We start from the raw sequence: 20624 nt of genomic DNA, 5'->3' as shown, positions 1-20624 counted from the left end.
TCCCTTGTGTGCTCTCGCTTTTGTCATGTGCTCATAGTCCAATCCCCTTGCTGTGTTTACCCTTGATCTAATGTCCACATATGAGGGAGAACATACGATTTTTGGTCTTTTGGGCCAGGCTAACCGCACTCAGAATGATGTTCTCCAAGTCCATCCATTTACCAGCGAATGATAACATTTCGTTCTTCTTCGTGGCTGCATAGAATTCCATTGTGTATAGATACCACATTTTCTTCATGCTCTCAACAACCGTTATATTCTGCCTCCTTTAACTTACCTTACTCATAATCCTTGAGCAGCCAAAGTCAGGGATAATGGATAATGTTCCACCCATAAGAACATCAATGGTTATGTTCATTAGAGAGTATCTCAATGGAAAAACACACCTGTCTACTTCAGTCCACCAAAGTGAACTGTTTGTGAGAACAATGAACTTGCTAGTACTTGATTTATAAAAATAGAAACTGTTTGCCACTCTTTAAGTACCTGAATACCTGATATATGTTAGATGCTCTATAAGTATTTATTGAAGAGGGAAAAAGTCCAATCAAATAAAAGGGAATGTAGATATTTATCCTCTTTTCATTTCAAAAAGAAATACCATCATCAATCACCCTCATTGCTAAAGTTTTTTGACAGGCTTTACCCATGTTAGAGAAATTTATTACAAAAAGAAATTCAGCTAAGCTTAGGGACACAAAAATTGTTATATAGAAAATATGTATTTCAAATATCAAATACAACATCTAATCCTATTACAGTGGATATGGAAAGGTTTTCACTGGCAGGCACAATATTAGTAGAAATTGGTAATACACATTTTCTATCCTGAACAGTGCAGTGGCCTAGGAAGTGCCTAAATAACCTCAAAGCACACATCTAACGCAATCACCATATATCAAAACCTGTGTAAAGGTTCACATGCCTGTGACAATTTATATCTATAACAAAAAAACTATTTTCAATTATAAGAATAAAGAGTCTTTCAGCTTAAAGATATATATCATGATGGGCTACTTAAGATTGGCAGATTTATTTCAAGATCATTTTATTGAATTTATACTTTTTGGGAAGAGATTGTATATGGTGAATATATATTCATTACAAATCCTAACTGTTAAGTATTGTTACAAATGAAGGCCTTAGAAAACTTGTCTGCAACAGCCTAACCCAGAAGATGACATGCTTCATACTCTGTTGGGTAAACCACATCAATAAGCCATAGGAATCCTCAATGCCAGAAGAGTGTGCAATGTACTCAAGGGATTTTTTTTCAAGCTGATACCAAAAATCTAAAAACTAGCTTGACTCAAATCCCAATCTTATCAGGTTCAAGATGGTCTCAACTTTTCATTTCATCAGTGCATAATTAATGTACACCTTCTATATACCAGACACTGTTCTAGTACTAAAACAAACCTCTCTGACCTCACTGGGTTACATTTAGAAGATACTAAAAATAAATATTATAAATAAGTCATGCAATATAAGATGATTAACAACTAAGGAGAAAAAACAAACTAAAAGCAGGGAGGAGGAACATGAAGAATCAGTAGGAGATTTAATTTTAGAATTTGACAGGTGACCAGTGAAGGCTCACCAAAATGGAAATGGAATGTCTGTGTAAAGACTTTCAGCAGGGAAAATATTCAGGCAAAAGAAACAAGGGCAAAGGTCCTGAGGCAAAAGGGTGTCTGGAGGGTCAGAAGTTTAGCAAAGAAGGTACAGAGTGAACAAGAGGAAAGCCACAGAAGATAAGGCCAAAGACACAATGCAGAGACAGGTCAGGAAGACTTTATTAGTTAAACAGAGATAAGAACCAATGAGGGTCTTTGAAGGTTTTAGGCTGAGGAAAGATAAACTCTAATCTGTATTTTAATTGGATCTCTTCAACTGTTATGCTGAAAAAAGACTAAATAGGAGAAGAAGCAAAAAGAAAAAAAAATGAATATGCTATTGAACAATCCAAGACAGAGCCAATGATAGCTGGAACCTGGATAAGAACCCTGAGAAAAGGTAAAATACTGGATTTTACCTTTGAAAGCAAGTCAATTTATATTTGAAGGCAGGTCAATAGGATTTGCAGGTTGGTTAGATATGGGATGTAGGAAATAGAAATGACTCCAAGATATCTGGCCTGAGTGTTGACATTGTCACAGAAGGAAAGATAGGAAAAAGAACTGATTACCAGGGAGATCACAAGATCAGATCTGGATGTATCATTTTGAGCTGTCTAATCAGGCATATATGATAAAATTGGGGGTGCATACAAATGTATTTTTTCTCTTTTTAAGCACTTTAGAATATTGTATTTTCCTATCCATTTGATTTGTTTTGACCAAATCAAAAGGGCATAGAAGCAACCTGTGATACTTGTCATCAGAAGATTTAAGAGCCAGAGTGAAACCAGTCCCGTTCCCTTTCCATGCCAAGGTGATAAGAAAACTGGAGTCACTGGCCAATATATTTTGCACATGGGGGAATGAGGACTTAATATTTATCATGTGAAACCTCTGGGGTTTGAGGGCTTTTGCTGCAGTACACCTATGTTATCTACCGCCTCCAAATGGAGAAGTCATGGAAGCAGTTGGGTATATTATTCTAAAGTAAGAAAAGGATAAATTTGGGGGAATTCTTAACACATTAACGTTTAAATAATGAGAATGGATGAAATTAACAAGAGAGCAAAATGTGTTAAGAGAATTCTTAACACATTAACGTTTAAATAATGAGAATGGATGAAATTAACAAGAGAGCAAAATTAACAAGAGTTTAAATAATGAGAATGGATGAAATTAACGAGAGCAAAATTAACAAGGTTCTGGAGACCTCCATATTGTTGAGAAGTTTGAGAGATGAGGAAATTCACAGGGATTGAGATAAACTAACCAGAAAAGGAGGAAATGATATTAACTGAAGTACCCGAAAGCCAAATGAAACAAATGAATTAAATGCTTATGACAGGTCCAAACACTGCTAATTGAAAATTCTATTTCATGTGCATCTTTACTAAACACATGGTTATGCATGACACTTGATCATTCTTATACTTTGTCCTTGGAATCAGCCAAAGGGAATCGATGGCTGAAAATAGTCTTTCTGTGCTGGGTAACATATTCTGATGCTGTTGAATTTGATGTCTTTATGAAGGGAGCTAAGTATATTTTTGTTTTTAACAGCCTTTGATAGGCTATATTAAGTTTTTTATTCTTATTTTATTTTGCAATTTAGAATTACTAGCTTCCAATCTGGGATGGTGGCACATGCTTGTAATTTGAGGTACTTGAGAGGCAAAGATCAAGAGAATCATGGTTCAAGGCCAGTCTAGTCAAAACGTTAGCAAGACCTTATCTCAACAAACAAGCTGACAATGGTAGTGTGTGTCTGTAGAACCAGATATGTGAGAGCACAGACATGTAGGAGGCCAGCTCCTAGCAAAAGCAAAATCCTACCAGAAAATTAACTAAAACAAAAGGGTTTGGATGTGGCTCATGATAGAACACTTGCCTAGTAAGCAGGAGGCCCTTAGTTCAAATCTCAGTACCACACACAAATTCCAACTTCACAAGTCACCCTGAAATCAGAGAATACTCATTTCTTTGTGAAATCTGTGCTCCATTATTCTCACCTTCTCATGCATTCTGTCATCTTCACATTTCAAGAATTATAGCAAAAGTCTGTTTCTCAAGCAAGAATTATTCACTTAGTACTAGATGTCAACTTTGAACATCTCATTTTAATCTTGATCATTTTATTGTTTATTAACTTATTCATTTATAATAGACATCAGAATTTCATAGTGACCTTAAGTCTTATTCAACTGCAGGAAGCAGAGAAAGGAATAAAGCAATAGTATATTTCTGCTTTTTAGTATGAAAATTCTAATGTTATGTGAACATCAAGCACAATTAGCAAATACTCACAAAGAAAAAAAATCCTAGAATACCTTTCTCCTTGTTTCCCCAAAAGTATTCATGTACTCATGTTCTGCACCATAGAAAAATATTGGCCCCATGATTAGGAATGCTCAATTAGTTAGTATAAGAAACAGAGAATCACATTTAACATCCATTCTCCAATTTCCCACATTACATTAAGTAGTCTGATATGTCTATTGTGGACAATTTGCTCTTCTATGTAACTGTTTTCCTCCCTTTGAGTACAAAGAATATATATCCTATTAAATAGTAGTTGAGGCTTTCAATGTTACAACATTCATTCTTACAAATATACACATAGTAAATATCTTTTAGGTTAGAGAAGGCTTGCTAAATTGACATTTATAGGACTAGCTAAACTAAATTCCTTTTTTTCCCTTTTATTAAGACTTTAGCTTACTTTGGAGATATTCTTGCAGACTTCCATGTCTCATCAACTCTGTAATAATATAAATTGGATCTTCTAAAGTGCAAACAGCATAAAGCTGGATGAGCTTTGGATGTCTTAGGCTCTTCATTATCTGTGCCTCCCTCAGGAAGTCATTTGGATCCATTGAACCTGAAACAAGAAGAGGAGGAAATCACTTTATGTTATTGACGCATTCCTATCCTCACAACAGCCTGGTGGGAATCACCAAGATTGCCTCCTGCTTCTCAGTAATGTAAGCATCAGTGCCACAAATCTTCTGAGTTATCAAAGAATAGATCAGTTCAGCCAGAGCAACTTAATTACCAGATATGTTGTTGTATCAGGGGTGTGCAGCTTATGTGTTATGATCTGTAGGTGAAGAGTGGTTGATTTGAGTCCATATGAAAAATGAAGAGAAAAGGACAGACTGACAGCCTAATTGATAAAACAAGGTAGGCATCTTGAGAAAACAAACACAAAGAGAACAGATTCTGTTAGCATGAACACAGGAGGGTATTGAGTGTTTAATTACTTCATCCAGAGCTTTTTGTTTTAGAATCCAAGAAAGACTGATAGCTGCCCTGTCCCTGGTACCCACTGTGGGAACAGCTGGAGAAACGACAACAACAAGAAAAACCTAAAACAATGACACTGTGCCATATTTATGTCCTTAATTCTGTAGGAACATAGGGAATAGGTCAAGTAGAAAACATTCAAGGGACATACCCAAAAGTTAGGGGGGGTTTCACTTGTTTTATATGTTTAAGGTGAGTTAATAATTCAACATTTTCTCCTGTATTATCTGCTCTGCCATCAGAGTCTTAAAAACTTAACTAAATGATAAAGGAGGTGATACAAGAGTTTATTTCGAAGACTTATCTATAATTAAATCTTTATTATTATTATTATTCATTTATTCACATGTGCATACATTGTTTGGGTCATTTCTCCCCACTACTCCCTAACCCACCCTCTCCCTCTTTCCCCCCCTCAGTTCCAGGCAGGTCTTGTTCTGCCTTTATCACTAATTTTGTTGAAGAAAAGAGACAAGCATAATAAGGAAGACAGGTGTTTTTGCTAGTTGAGTTGAGGATAGCTATACAGAGAGATTCCTAACATTGCTTTCGTGTGCATGTGTTATGACCCATGTTGATTCATCTCTAACTGATCTTTACACTGGTTACTGATCCCCTTCTCATGATAACCTCTGTCGCTTTAAGGTTTCTGTATTAGTTCCTCTGAAGTGGGGACATCAAACGCTTTCATGTTTTGGGTTTTCTGCATATTTCTATACCATCTATATGTGCTCTCCCTTGTCATATGTAAATCGTATTTAAATGTTTCAACTTACTCACAATGCAATGTGCCACGTAGTTAACATGAAATAAAATTAAAAGGAAGAAAGATAGCCAGAGTTTACACTTCATCAGTAATCTTAAAATCTTTTATTTCTTTCAGGATATGATGTTTCAGAAGCACGACTGTAACCGAAGAAACACTGTCATTTTGCATGTTTAGTATTCGGTAGGGATAGTGCAAATGTCATCTCTACAATGATCAGAGACCTTTCCATTCATCATCCTTTCCATGCCAAAGATGTCACAACTGGATACATTTTGACAGTGTAAGATTATGACTCCTCTTAACATGAAGTTAAGCAGAGTTACAAATGATCTATAGATTATGTCATATAAAGCACTGAAGTAGTCTACCCTTTGAGAGTCTAGAAGTTCAGCATCCAGATCCAATCAAGCTCTGCATTCTGACAAAATCTTAGCTTTGCTGCTAGCGACCTGTGTGATATTAAGTAAGTTAAACTTCTCTGAAGTTCAATTTCTTCATGTATAATGTATAGCTAAGTCTTACTAACACCACAAAATCATTATTAGGATAACAGCAATGCCTGGCACATATTTATTCAATGATTGCTGAATATTATTTTTATTATTATTAGCTTGCATATTCAGGGAAAATCAAATAAGTAACTGTTAAGTATTTTTTAATTGACTAAGGAAGAGGAGAGGGACAAGTCTTAAAGAGAAAAATATACTCTATTCTTTTTCCATCATATTTTTCTGAGTTCCCTCAATTCCATCTTTAACATTGGTTTACTTTACATAATCTGATAGGATTAAAATTTGGAATCAAAGTAGAAAAATGTAGCTGGGAATAAAACAGACACCTAAACCATAATATTTTGTTCTTGATTGTATAGATAGGTGTTATAACTGGTTGTATAAGTCGCCTATGGTCAAATATGAATACATATGACACTACCTTCAAAGAAAAAAAAAAGAATCTGACTCATGAAGTGCCCAGTAATAGCAGCAATTATAACTGTCATTCAGACAATTTATGCAGGACACTTACACCCTTCCCACAACAGACTATCTGTAGGTGCTGAAATCACAGTATGTTAGGTGCCTTTGTGGGTGAGGCTGTTCAGAGCACTGCCTCATGGCCATGCTGGTTGGAGCTGACCAGCTACAGAGCAAGGGAGACCCAATCTCAACTCAGTTAGTAATGCAACATTAAATATTAATTTTTTCCTGTCAAAGATACTATGGGAGTTGATTTTGGGCGCATCTTTATTGCATGGTAGTCTGTTAGGCAATAAATAGCTGCTAAGATTGATGAATGGGCCCAGTGAAGTGAAGACACTTAACCAATCACCAAAACTGTTAGCTGCTATTACACTGTAAATCAATAATAATCATTCTTGTTGGAAAGTATTGTGGCTTTTTTTTAGAATAATAAATAGGATTTTGTTGTCCTCTTTTGACCTCCAAAAGGCCTTCCTTAGACAGCAGTGTCAGGAAGGATAGCTCTCTGCTTCTTTTTGAAAAAGAATGATTCAGTTGAACAATAAAGTTTGCTCTCAATTGTCAACAGGAGTAGGATTTAAAAGCATATAAGCATGGTGATTGTGAAAATCTCAGGTGCTGGAATAAGATTGTCTTCACCTGGAATACTCTGGTGGCATGTGGCCACATAAAAGTGCCTCTCTGGTGCTTCACCCAGCAGATGAGAATGCTGGAAATGAACACTTGCACTGGGAATTCTGCACTTCTGTGGATGCATCTGTCAGCAGCCCTTGGAAACTAATGTTTATTAAGAACTCACTGCATTTACTTTATGCATGTTGAGTCAAGTTGTCCTCATAAAACTCTACGAACTATTACAATCCCCACTTCCAGAGGAGAATTCACCTAGGTTAATCAATTATCCAAGAGAGAACAGAGCCAAGTTAGAACTTAGGTTTATCTTAACCCAAACTTTACGCTCCTAATTGTGACACCAAAGCCCAACATTTTCAGTTCATGGAAACCTTAGTATCTCAGTAGTTTTTCATAACACCCCATGCTAAAACAAATACTTAATAGTGCTTTTTATTACTTGGTGAGATGCAAACAACTACAAAGTATTTATTTAGGAGCTTTACAGCTATTTGAAAAAGTAATATGGGTAAATTAAAAGGGAAAACTAATTTACATTTCATTCTTAATCACAATTACTTAATACAAGGGTAAAAGCACTTTGTGGCACTACACAATTCTCAAGTTTTGGGATCAGTAGTATTACCCTTATTTGCTGGTCCATGTGGGTTTTTGTGTGGCTCTTGCATGTTATCACAGCAACTATCAAAAACCCAGCTTCCCAAAAACATGATGTCAGTCAAAGAAATACAACATTGTTGAAATCAGAAAGTGCAAAGTACTCAAAGATAACAATTTGTGCCAAATTCAATATATATTTATCTCTAACTTTTTAAATACCCCAGAGCTCCTCTGTGAATTCACTGTGGTGCCCAAATGTGCCTTGGGTCACAGTTTGGGAACAAAGGTCCTACATATTCTGCTAGCCAGAGAATACCAAGTGCTCAAGTTCTGCCACCAGGAGGCTTTCCAAATTTCTAAGAATTCTTGGAAATTTTTTGCTAAGCAAACAATGGAAGTCCCTCAAGAAACTGTAGTCTAGCCTGAGGTTATTATTCTTATGCATTCTTATGGATGTTATCAGAAGTAGATATATGGCTACCACAGTAATGTTGCACTTATACAGATTGTCACTTCCATGGGTCTGTCATTTACTTACTATAATAATAATTAATAATAATAATAATATTTTATTGGTCACTTACTATAAACTAAACACTATGCAAAGCATTTCTACTAACTTAATCATAATAACTCTGCTAAGTTGGCCTTATTATTGCCATTTTACAAACAATAAAATGATCATAGAGTAGTTCAGAATTTGGCTCAAAATTATATGAATTCCAAGTCTTAGGAAAGTTGCTTAATTGCTCTAAATTCTTTTATCCCATCACCAAAATAAAGGGAAGAATGCCTGACTGGCTAAATTTTAGTATACTTTCACTTAGGGAAAATAAAAATGGATAAAAGAATTTTATTTAGATTTTCAAATATGAGGTCTTTTGATGGACCATTTTACCTTTCATCATATACAGTGAGTGTTTAAAAGGATAGTTATTCCCTGAATAGCACCAATGTTCTATCTGATTTTTTAAAGCATTTTATTCAGTTTTTTTTTTAATCTTAGGGTAGGAACAAAAGGGAGGAAGGACACTGGAAGACTGAATCCTAACGTTAAAGAAGAAATGCATTGCTGGACTCCTGAGTTACGGATTGGTTAAACTGAGCTGATTCAAGGAGTTGGCTTTATATCTTAAAGCCTGTCTGTGGGTTTTGGTCACCATGGACAGAGGGAAGGATGGCAACATCTGCTTGCTGCCAGCACTGGCTGTCCCATAAGCTCTTGCGCATTTACAGTGGCAAACTGTGCTCATAAAAATCGATGCATACCAATACCTTTGATAGTCTCGTACCTGGTTTTAATGTTTTTACGGCTACTGGTGTGGTGTTGTTCCACAGGCCTTCCCAGACTTCGCCAAACTGACCAGATCCCAATCGCTTCAGAAGCTGTATTGAGTTGCGGTCTATTTCCCACTGATCCACAGTTTTATATGATAAATCAAAAGGAGTTGGGACCTGTATCTGTTTTGCAAAATAATGAGAATACTTATAAGAAATTTTTTAAAACGTAGATAAAACTTTTTGTTGAAAATAATTATCTAGGTACATTTTAGGAAAATGATGCTTTTAAAAGCAAAAGACTATAAATTATATTCAAATTACTTTAAAATGGAAAACAAAGTGTTGGAGAATATGCACTGTTAACTCTTTAAGTTGATCCTGTCCCAGATCCTACACCAATGTCCATCTATTCCATCAGCATCCAAGTCTCACACAAGTCTGAAATGACTTCTCTCTTCCACTTTGCCAGTTAAACCTTCCCATTATCAAGACCTAACTGGAATGCCACTTCATTCACAAGTCCTTCTCACACTCTTTGGTTATAATACTTTTATACATATCACATATTTTTGAAAAACAAAATTATATTCTTTAAAAATCATTTTTCTTCATTTTTTATGTTCACTCACTAATTTACTTTTTTAATTAACAAAAATATTTTGAACATCAACTGGGTTCCATTCAGTAAACAAAACAGCCAAAGCCTTTCCTGACTGATGCAACTGCTATAATGACACAAAAGCAACCAAAGACAGCAAATAAATGAGCACGTCCCTTTCAATAAAACTTGTACAAGTGAGCGTGCGACAGTAGTGGCCCATGGCTCATAGTTTTCCTATTCCTGATATAAGTAATCAAATTATTTTTTTCTGAATGTTATCACATGACAAATACTCAACTATCTGAAAAGAAAAAAGTTAATTTCAAAGATAAATGAACATAGCTTGAGAGCATTTCACCTTTAAGCATGGTTTTCCCAGCTTGACACACAGGCCATCACATGTTTTACTGTAGTAGATCACGAATTCGTTCAATGTTGAAAAAGTTTTTCTCCGAGTAAGGAAAAAGCCCCCTTCATCCAGTCTTCTGATTCTGTAGTGTTTCACAACTCCTTCATGTAAAACTGGAATCCAAAACAAGTCTTCTTAAATTTATTGGTCAAGCCAAGCACATTTATTTATGTCATGGTGATTTTTCAATATATGGAATAAATTTTTCACACAATATAATGTATTTTTCAAATTAAAACTAAAAGAAATTTACAAAAGATACATACACTAAAAAGAAAAAGAATTGGAAGATCGTACTGACGGTTATCTAAGATAAAAATAAAGGACTGATACTGTTACTAAAATCATTCCATGCTCGGAAGTATAGTATACTTCGTTAAAAACAAGCCATAAAATTGACTTTGGAATTCCAGCAATGTAAAGAAGAAACCCTTATCAGTTTCAAAAATCCCAGTGTCTATGAGATAAAATCACAAAGTATTTAGAAATAGTTCAACTCTTCCTGGTAATTTTCCCATGGAATTCCATAACGTGCAGCCTGTGTTATCTACAATATTATAAGGAATTCCACAAGGCTGTTCATTATACTGTCCCTCAATGCAGGCTCATAACAGAATGTCCTAGCATTGTTCAAAAAAAGCAATTCCATAGGCCTTCAAATGATGTGGTTCACATGTGTAACTTTCCCACATTATTGCTTAATCCAAGGATAAATCTTATAGTACCCATAGGAATAAATAAACTGCATAGTTTTTTGGTAGCCTAACTTATAGTGACTGTTTTGTCACTGTTGCCTGCCACTGACCATTGTCTCTTTTTCCATTAATAGCATTCCATTTTCCTAAGAGAATCCTTGCTCTTCTAAAAGCATGTGACACAGAGGGACCTCATACCCACCCTGAGCTGAGGAAGGAAGGCCCACAGAGCAATGATAGGTAAGGACCCTCAATTCCAAGGCTCATGTTAGGAAGCCCCAGAAAGATAAAAAGAGTTTTGTTCTTGCGATTGTTTTGCTTTTTTGTTTTTATTTTTACTGATGGGAGTTTGGAGCTATTTGGTAGAATCCTTGTTCCCAGCAGGAAGCAAGCTCACCTGAGAAGAAAGTACAGTGAAAAGTAATCTTGTTTTCGAAAGCAAAACTTAGTCCCTGGCTTCTTGGCTTCAAGGACTGGTTACTTTTTGCTTAAATGGTTTAAATCAGGTTGTCTACCCTTGCATACACTACACTGAGTAATGGCATTCATATCTACCCTTTCACTTAGCAAATTATTGATAAGTATTGGGTGGCAATGATCACAAATATAGCTATTCTGAGTTCCTTCTAAATATAGAAGCTTATGCTTCAATAAGCAGTCAGGATAGAGCAATGTTCTCACAAAAAGAAAGAAAACCGAATAGAAGATATTTCAAACCCAGCACAGAAGTGTACCAAAAGCATGCCAATGGCTAGGGCAAGATTTTCTGTACAAAACAATTGACATATACCAACTTGACTGCAGTGAAAAAAAGAAGATAATATCAAGTGTTGGCAAGGAAGTGGAATAATGTCTCATACACAGCTTATTAAAGTGTAATCTTTACAACTGCTTGGTAAATGTTTTTATCTTCTAAAACTGAACATAGTCATACCTATAATGTAGTAATTCCACCCCTAAATACAGCAACAATAATGCTATATTCACCCAAGCACATGTACAAGGATGGTCTCATAGCAGTATTTTTAATTGTTATAAACTGTTTTACTTTTAAGTATTTTTTATTATATGGTACAGGGGGTTTCATTGTGACAATTCCATATACTCATGTATTATACCCTGATTTGGTTCATCCCCTCCATTATTCTCCCTCCTACTCCATACCTCTTCTTAAAGTGACTTCAACAGGATTCAGTGCTCTATGTTCATGCCTGTATAAAGTCACCCTCCTTTACCCTCCTCATTTAATCTCCCCTTCCCACTAGTGCCCTACCCTTAGCATGACCTGTTTTACCTTCCTGTTCTTCATTGTTTAAGTGTCTTTTGTTCAGTGGGAATTTTGCCTTGGTATTTTACCCTTAAATACATTGTGCTTAAATCAATCTAATGTCCTCGTCTGCTCTCCCCCTCCTTTCCCCCTTACCCTATATTGTTCAGCAGTTTTCAGTGTGTTTCATCATGTATTATTCCTACACAGATGTGATGTATTTCCTTATTATTCACTATCTATCATTCTTTTCTTTTTTTCCTTCTCCTTAGTCTACGCTAATAGTCCCATTTTTGGAAATGGGGGACTATATATACAAGATAATGCTTGTATTTGTATTGAATCTATCTTCCCCATATGAGAGAAAATATCTGACCTCTGTCTTTATGAAACTAGCTAAGTTCAATTAAGAAGACGTTCTCCAGTTCCATCCATTTACCTGCGAATGACAAAAATTTCATTCTTCTTCATGGTTGAATAAAATTACATATATATATGCCACACATGTATATACTTTATTTATATATATATATAAATATATATATATACATATATACTTTATATATGTGTGTATATATATATATTTATATATATATTTATTTATATATTTATATATATAAATAAATATATATTTATTTATATATATATATACATATATACATATATATATATATATATATCCTATATTATGAATAATGCGGCAATAAGCATGAATGTGCAAGTGTCTTTATTGTATCCTGACTTACATTCCTTTGGGTTTATCCCTAGAAGTGGTATTGCTGGATCAGATGGTAGTTCTATTTTTAGTTTGTTGAGGTGACTTCATACTGTTTTCCATAGTTGTACTAATTTTACATTCTTACCAAAGTGTATAAGGATTCCTTTTTCTTCACATCCTCACCAACATTTACTGTTATTTGTGTTTTTGATAATAGCCATTCTAACAGGAATTATGTGAATCATTACATGGTTTTGATTTGCATTTCCTTTATGGTCAGGGATGTTGGCCATTTCTCTTTTTTTGTTGTTTTGTTTTTGTTTTTTTGCCATTTGGACTTCTTCCTTTGAAAAAAGCTCTGTTCAGCTCATTTGCTCATTTCTTCATTTAGGTCATTGATTTTTTTCTTGGAGTTTAGTTTTGTGAGCTCCCTATAAATTTTGGTTATTAATCCCTTGTCAGATGTATAGCCGGCAAAGATTTTCTCCCATTCTGTGGGCTGCCTCTTCAGCCTGGTGACCATTTCCTTTGCTAGGAAGAAGCTTTTTAGTTTCATGTAGCTTCATTTGTCAATCCTTTCTCTCAGTTGCTGAGACATTTGAGTTCCATCTAAGAAGTCATTCCCTGCTCTTTCCTGCACTAAGCTTCAAAGTTTCAAGTCTTATATTAAGGTCCTTAATCTACTTTGAGTTGATACTTGTAGAGGGTAAAAAACATGAATCTAGTTTCAGACTTCTACATGAAAACATCTAGTTTTTCCAGCAACATTTGTTGAAGAGACTGTCTTTTCTTCATTGTATGTTTTGGGTGCCTTTGTCAAAAATCAGATGGCTGTAGCTGAGTGTATTTATGTCTGGGTCTTCTATTCTGTTCCATTAGTCTTTGTGTCTGTTTTTATGCCAGTACCATGCTGTTTTTACTGCTATGGTTCTGTAGGATAGTTTGATATCAGGTATTGTGATACCTCTAGCTTTACTCTTTCTGCTTGTATTTCCTTGACTATTCATGGTCTTTTATGCTTCCATATGAACTTTAGGGTTGATTTTTCATTTTCTGAAAGGTATGTCATTGTAATTTTTGTAAGGATTCCACTGAACATATAGATTGCTTGTGGGCTGGCAGAATGACTCGAGTGGTAGAGCACCTGCCTAGCAAGATGAGTCCCTGAGTTCAAATCCCAGTACTGCCAAAAGAAAAAAACCCAGAAAAGATAGATTGCTTTTGGTAGTATAGCCATTTTCACAATATTAATTTTACTAATCCATGAACACAGGAGATCTTTTCATCTTCTAATGTCCTCTTCAATATCTAGTTTTGATAGTTTATCATTTTCATTGTAGAAGTATTTCGCTTCCTTTGTTAAGTTTATTCCTAGATATTTTTTGAGACTACTACAAATGATATTGTTTTCCTAAATTCTTTCTCAGTCTGTTCATCACTGGTATATAGAAAAGCTACTGGTTTTTGTAAATTGATTTTGTATCCTGTTACTTTGCCGAAGGTCTTTATGATGTCTAAGGTTTTTTTGGTGGAGTTTTCTAGGTCTTTTATGTTGATCATGTCATCTGCAAATAGGGATAATTTAACTTCATCCTTTCCTATTTGAATTCCTTTTATTTCTTCTTGTTGTTCTGGGTATGAATTCCAGAACTGTGTTGAATAAGAGTGGAGAGAGTAGCAGCCTTGTCCTGACTTTAGAGGAAATGGTTTCACTTTATCCCCATTTAGTATGATGTTGATAGGCTTGTCAAATACAGCCTTTGTTATGTTGAGTTACTTTCCTTTTATTCCTAGCTTCTTAGGAGATTTTATCAAGAAAGGATGTTGAATTTTATCAAAGACCTTTTCTGCATCTATTGAAATGATCGTGTGATTTTTGTCCATGCTTCTCTTTGTATGCTGTATTACATTTATTGATTTGCATATTTTGAATCATCCTGCATCTTTGGAATGAAACCGACTTGATCATGGTGTATTAATTTTTTTGATATGTTGTTCAATTTGATTTATCATGGCAGTATTTTTAAGATTCTATATCTGGAAACTATCCAAATGTCCATCAATTAATAAATAATAGAATTAACTAATAAACCACTGCATATTTGTCCAGTGAAATACAAGAACAGATTAATAATTAAATATACAACAGCTACACATAACAACATGAGTGAATCTCACAAACGTAAAAACATGAATCCAGTATTAAAAAGCTTAAAAATAAGCAAAACCATTGTCATGGATTAGATAGTGAGAGGGGTATCAGTAATATTCTATTTTATGACTGAGTGTTGGCTACATCAATGTTTTCGCTCTGTGAAATATTGATCAAACTAAACTTTTGTGAATTGTCCATATTTATTATGTGTGTCATACATCAATTAAAACAATACTTTAAAAAGATGGTTATCTATTCCTGTTTATGTACAAGTCCCCAAACTGTTATGTCATAATGCATACTGAAATATTTAAGTCTGGAAAGTTAAATACTACCTAATTTCTTATTGGATATGAAAATTCTCAGTAAAATACTCACAGAACTATGATGACCACTATTTTACATTATCTTGTTGTATCTTCAACAGTCATATAAGGTAGATAATATTAGGCCCATATAAAAGCAAGGAGGTAGCACAACCAGGATTTAAACTTGGGTCCTCATTACTCTAAGATTCTCTATAACCAGTAGATGTTAGACAGTAGTTCAAGTTGTTTAAGACACCTCCAGTTCATCACAATAAAATTATGTAACATGAAAAAACTTTTACCATCAGCTCTTTTTATTAAAATACACAGAGGTCAAGAGTACATTTACCTCTTCCAAAAAGAATATTAATTTCTCAAATTAAAATTCTTTAGGTTTTTGGAACACATCCCTGAACTCTGACTTGTTAAGTTGTCAATTTCACTGAGACTCATGAGGTATGATTAATTGCCCTGTGTCATCATTATCAAATAGAAGGCTTTTATTAAGATATAGATCTTAACTTGTAATCGCTTCTTGTGTATGAATTAAAAGCCTAACAAAAAAATCAAAGAACTGTAAGCAATATCATGTCAGTCCCAATTCACTTATCTACAATTTGGTAAAAGTATTAGAAGCAGAAGCATAGCAAAATACAAAGTATACCTGAAATTTCTATAAATTATTGGGCTGAAAATTCAAGCCTTGCTATTTATCAAAAGCAATAGTACATAAATTACAGCTGAAATTTCTACCAAGCCAATTGGTCTGTAATTGGAAATGATGAAAAACAATTTTAATTTTAATTCCCCTTTTTCTAAACATGATGGGCCATCTTTTTGGTTCCAAATTGAAATGAACTATAATAAACACAGATTTATGGATTTCTTTTTAATGGATCACAAAAGATTTAATGGTTTCCAAGCTAGAAATTAAAGTTAATAGATTACTAAAGAGTTAAAGTACTCCTTATTGTTTTCTTAACAAGGGAAGCAAATCACAATGTTTAATATGTCTTTGGCAAGAAAGCCTAAAATGATGTTTGCAAGATATTTGTAGATACAAATTTAAGCTCTCAACTACAAGAAACAATATTTGTCAGGGTGTCTAGAGTTTTCAGCCCAGTAGGAGTAATTTCATTTAATAGTAAAAGCAATAATCTGAGAGATAAGAGACCCAAGTTACACTTTAGTATACACCAGAAACATGTTAATCCCATTGGGACTTACTTGATTTCTTCATCATTAAAATAAGAGTAGGCTTTAAAGAAACCTCCAAATTTCTAAATTTTTCCAACTTTTTTTTTTATTTGTATGTGCATACAAGGCTTGGTTCATTTCTCCCCCCTGCCCCCATCCCCTCCCTTACCACCCACTCCGCCCCCTCCCTCTCCCCCCCAATACCCAGCAGAAACTATTTTGCCCTTATTTCTAATTTTGTTGTAGAGAGAGTATAAGCAATAACAGGAAGGGACAAGGGTTTTTGCTGGTTGAGATAAGGATAGCTATACAGGGCATTGACTCACATTGATTTCCTGTCCGTGGGTGTTACCTTCTAGGTTAATTCTTTTTGATCTCACCTTTTCTCTAGTACCTGTTCCCCTTTTCCTATTGGCCTCAGTTGCTTTTAAGGTATCTGCTTTAGTTTCTCTGCGTTAAGGGCAACAAATGCTAGCTAGTTTTTAGGTGTCTTACCTATCCTCACCCCTTCCTTGTGTGCTCTCGCTTTTATCATGTGCTCATAGTCCAATCCCCTTGTTGTGTTTGCCCTTGATCTAAATTTTTCCAACTTTATGTTCAAACATTTCTGACTGCTTTTGCTTCCTTCCCCTGAATCCCAATCTCGCTCTCTTTTCAGTTTTCACAAAACTTAAGCAACCCTCATTATGAAATGTTTGAACCCTACTTAATTGCTTTTCCTATGAGTTGTCTAGCAGCTGGTCCATTCCTCCAGGTCTCAATTCAAATCCTTAAACTGCCTTCCTTACTCACTCAAGCTCTTCAGTTCTATTACATAACCCTGTTTAATTGTGGAGGTGTTTATCACAGCAGAAATATCTCCTTGACATCAAGGACTGTGTTTTGGTGATCCAATACCTAAGTCAGAGCTTGGCATTGAGTAACAACTGATGTAGCATCTGAGAAACGAATCGATGACACTAATATTTGCATCTGAAGTGACATATGTTTCTGAAATGCCTGATGCAAAATTTAAAAGGTAACTATACAAATACTTTTGAGACTTATATTTTTAAATAAAATAAGAATCTTATATTTAAAAGAGGGAAAACAACTTCAGGATATAAATGCTATGATCTTAATAGTTAAGATAATTTAAATGCTTAAACAGTGATTTAAGTAAATATTTAATTTAATTTTTGAAGAGCAGTGAGGATGTAGTTATTCCACCTCTGGCACCAGGTCATTTATATGTGATTCATTCAAGTTTCCAGCTGAACAGGACTGAATGACACTTATTATTTAAAAATTAAACTACAAAAAACGCTACATCAGGAAAATTCAATATATTATAGTCAGCTCGAAGGCATTTTTAATATTATTATACTCATGGGTAACCAAATACTGTATACATATATTTACATAGTTATATATAAGTACAGAGTCATGCATAGTTAAATATATTTATGTATACTATACATATATAATTATATTATAGTTGTATATAGTTATATAGAGAGTTTTATACATATACACAACTTTTACAAAGGCAATTTTAATTTGTTAGTAGTGGAGTCTATATACTTGCAAACTGTCATTCCAAATAAAGATGAATTCAGGGGTCTTAGAACTAGAGAGAAACAAATTTGCTATTCCTTTGTAATTTGTTGTGATCTTTATTATTGAACAAAATCTACTCCAGACTCTTCAGACTATAAGTTAATGGTAATGCTTGTGCCATTCTTACTGTAAATTGTTATGAATTCAGATTAGTTAAGCATTTTAGGGGTTCAACTACAAAAATATGTAAGGGTAACTACAAAGTATAATGGAATCATTATTAGCAAAGCTAATAACATCATGATTGAGTTGAGTGACTAGGGATCCTGAGTTTACATCTTTTCTCATTATGCTGTTTGACATGGAGGAAAATGTTTCACTGTCAACTGATTAATCTACCAAAACATGTCAAAAACTTAGGATCTAGTGCCAAGATGTAGGTAAGCGTAATGATGAAGACAATGAAGATTTGCAGAATATTGAAAGGATTCATCTATTTCTGCATTATAACTTCTATATGAACTGTAGCACAGATCATCTGAGTATTTGGTCACCTTCATACCCAAAGTAACTGATTCTGTGGTGATCCACGTGATCTAGATGGGGTCTGAGACTTCAGTACTATTTGTCAGACCCAAATGCATTTATATGAAGTTGATGACAGGTACAGAAGCTCAGTTTTAATCTAACAGTGAGGTATTTTTTCATACTGTCTCAAATGGTAGAAAAGGGGTTTTCTGACATTAAATAAAGGAGTGTTGTAAGATTTTATCATAAGGCACCTTGAAAAAAACCCTATCCCAACTCTATCATATTTCCAAAATATTATTCAGGACATATTAAATAATTATGAAAGCCAACACATTCCAAAATTATATTTTTGAAGGATAGAACCTCCAACATTGGAATACAGCATAAATATAGATTTAGAGGTTGTGTCTAAAGACACAAAGACACCTAGTCAGTTCAGTGAAAATGTTAGTATAATAAGTAGTTTGGTATTTTGTAGATAAACAAATGCTTAATTGAACAGATTATTTTTCATCAGCTCTTCTGGCATCATCTGGGCATAGCCTTATTCCTACTGACTGATAATAATCTGTTCCCATACTGAGTAAAACAATATTACTTCCCTGATTGAGCAAAGGATTGAAAGTCAAGAACTCTCCACCCTAATCTTATTCTACCAATGATTTGTTCTTTGACCTTAGGCAAGGAATTTCATTTGTGTTTTCTTATCTAGAAAATGAGAATAATGATCTTATCTATATACCCCACAGGGATAGTTTGGGTGTCATTGTTCACAAAGAATGATAGATATTTCTAATGTGCAATGTGTGAGTACTGTATTACAATATCAGTGTTATCAAATAGCATTGTCATCAAGAGAGACACTTCCAAAGTGACATTTTCCACTCTTTGCACAACGACTACATAACATAGTGGCTACTAAACATATTCAGTGAATAATTTGCTATTAACACTAGGTAAGAGAACTCATACACCTATAAACTCTTTATTTATTTGACTTGTCTTTAGAAGATTTGCTTGTACATTTCAAAACTAATGTGAAGACAGCCTTGATGATTCTCCCTACAACACCACTTTGGAATTCATGGGAAGTTAGTTCTACGCCAATAAGTAAATAAGATGTAATTGAGTTAAATGTTACATCTTCCATCAGAATTTAAGACGCACACTTCCTTTACACTGAGTTCTTGGTTATAGCAAACAGACTAAGATATGAGTATGAGTAGTTTTGAAAGGAGAAATATATATCTACCTTATGGTATGGTGGTACCATCATACCATTGGGCCTGGTATGATGGTACACAGCTACAATCCCAGCTACTTATGAGGCAGAAGTAATAGGATCACAGTCCAAGTCCAGCCCAGGAAAAAGTGTGAGACCCTATTTAAAAAACAAGCTAAAGTAAAAAGGGTTGGTTGTGTGACTCAAGTTGTAGGGCACTTGCCTGACAAACATGAGGCCATGAGTTCAAACCCCAGTACCACCAAAATGTGTGTGCATATATATGTATATATATATGTGTGTGTACACATATGTGTGTATGTATATATGTGTGTGTGGTTTCATGTAAAAAAGTTATTCTCTCCTTTTCTGAGAAAAAAAGATATCCACTGAGACCAAAGAAAACAAGTGGAACTGATTCGTTTTATGCATACAACTCAACTAGTGAGTCCCAAAGGGCACCTGGGTCCCAGCCAGGAATATTCAAAGTGTTGTGAGTATTGGGTCAGTACGTTTTACTGTTAAACTGGTAGATTGAGTTGACTGGAGATTCATTAAGAAAAATGTCTGTTAGTTGATTCAAAAAAGCTTACTACTGCCAAGCATGGTGGTTCATATCTGTTATCCTTAGCCGTTTGTGAGAGCTGTTTGCAGAGATTGAAAGGGTCATGGGTCAAGGCCAACTCAGGGCAAAAAATTCACAAGACTCCCCTTTGACAATTAAAAACTGGCCATAGTGGCATACACCTGTCACCCAGCTACACAGGAGACATAAATAGGAGGATCGAGGTCCAGGC

At 34.7% G+C, this 20624-nt stretch overlaps 1 protein-coding gene across 3 annotated transcripts in view; it reads right to left on the bottom strand.

Moving 5' to 3' along the window:
- Positions 1 to 20624, bottom strand: part of Frk (fyn related Src family tyrosine kinase) — a 93916-nt gene that overhangs the window by 10247 nt on the left and 63045 nt on the right. For all 3 annotated transcript variants that reach the window (XM_074076145.1, XM_074076142.1, XM_074076152.1), the window contains exons 4-6: positions 10145 to 10308; positions 9197 to 9365; positions 4339 to 4497 (exon numbers count right to left, since the gene is read on the bottom strand). In XM_074076145.1, coding sequence (XP_073932246.1) covers positions 4339 to 4497; positions 9197 to 9365; positions 10145 to 10308 — 492 coding nt within the window. The remainder of the gene's footprint in view (positions 1 to 4338; positions 4498 to 9196; positions 9366 to 10144; positions 10309 to 20624) is intronic.

Source organism: Castor canadensis, chromosome 1 (genome assembly GCF_047511655.1).
Source record: "Castor canadensis chromosome 1, mCasCan1.hap1v2, whole genome shotgun sequence".
Lineage (NCBI taxonomy): Eukaryota > Metazoa > Chordata > Mammalia > Rodentia > Castoridae > Castor > Castor canadensis.
This window is presented reverse-complemented; position numbering and strand designations above follow the sequence as displayed.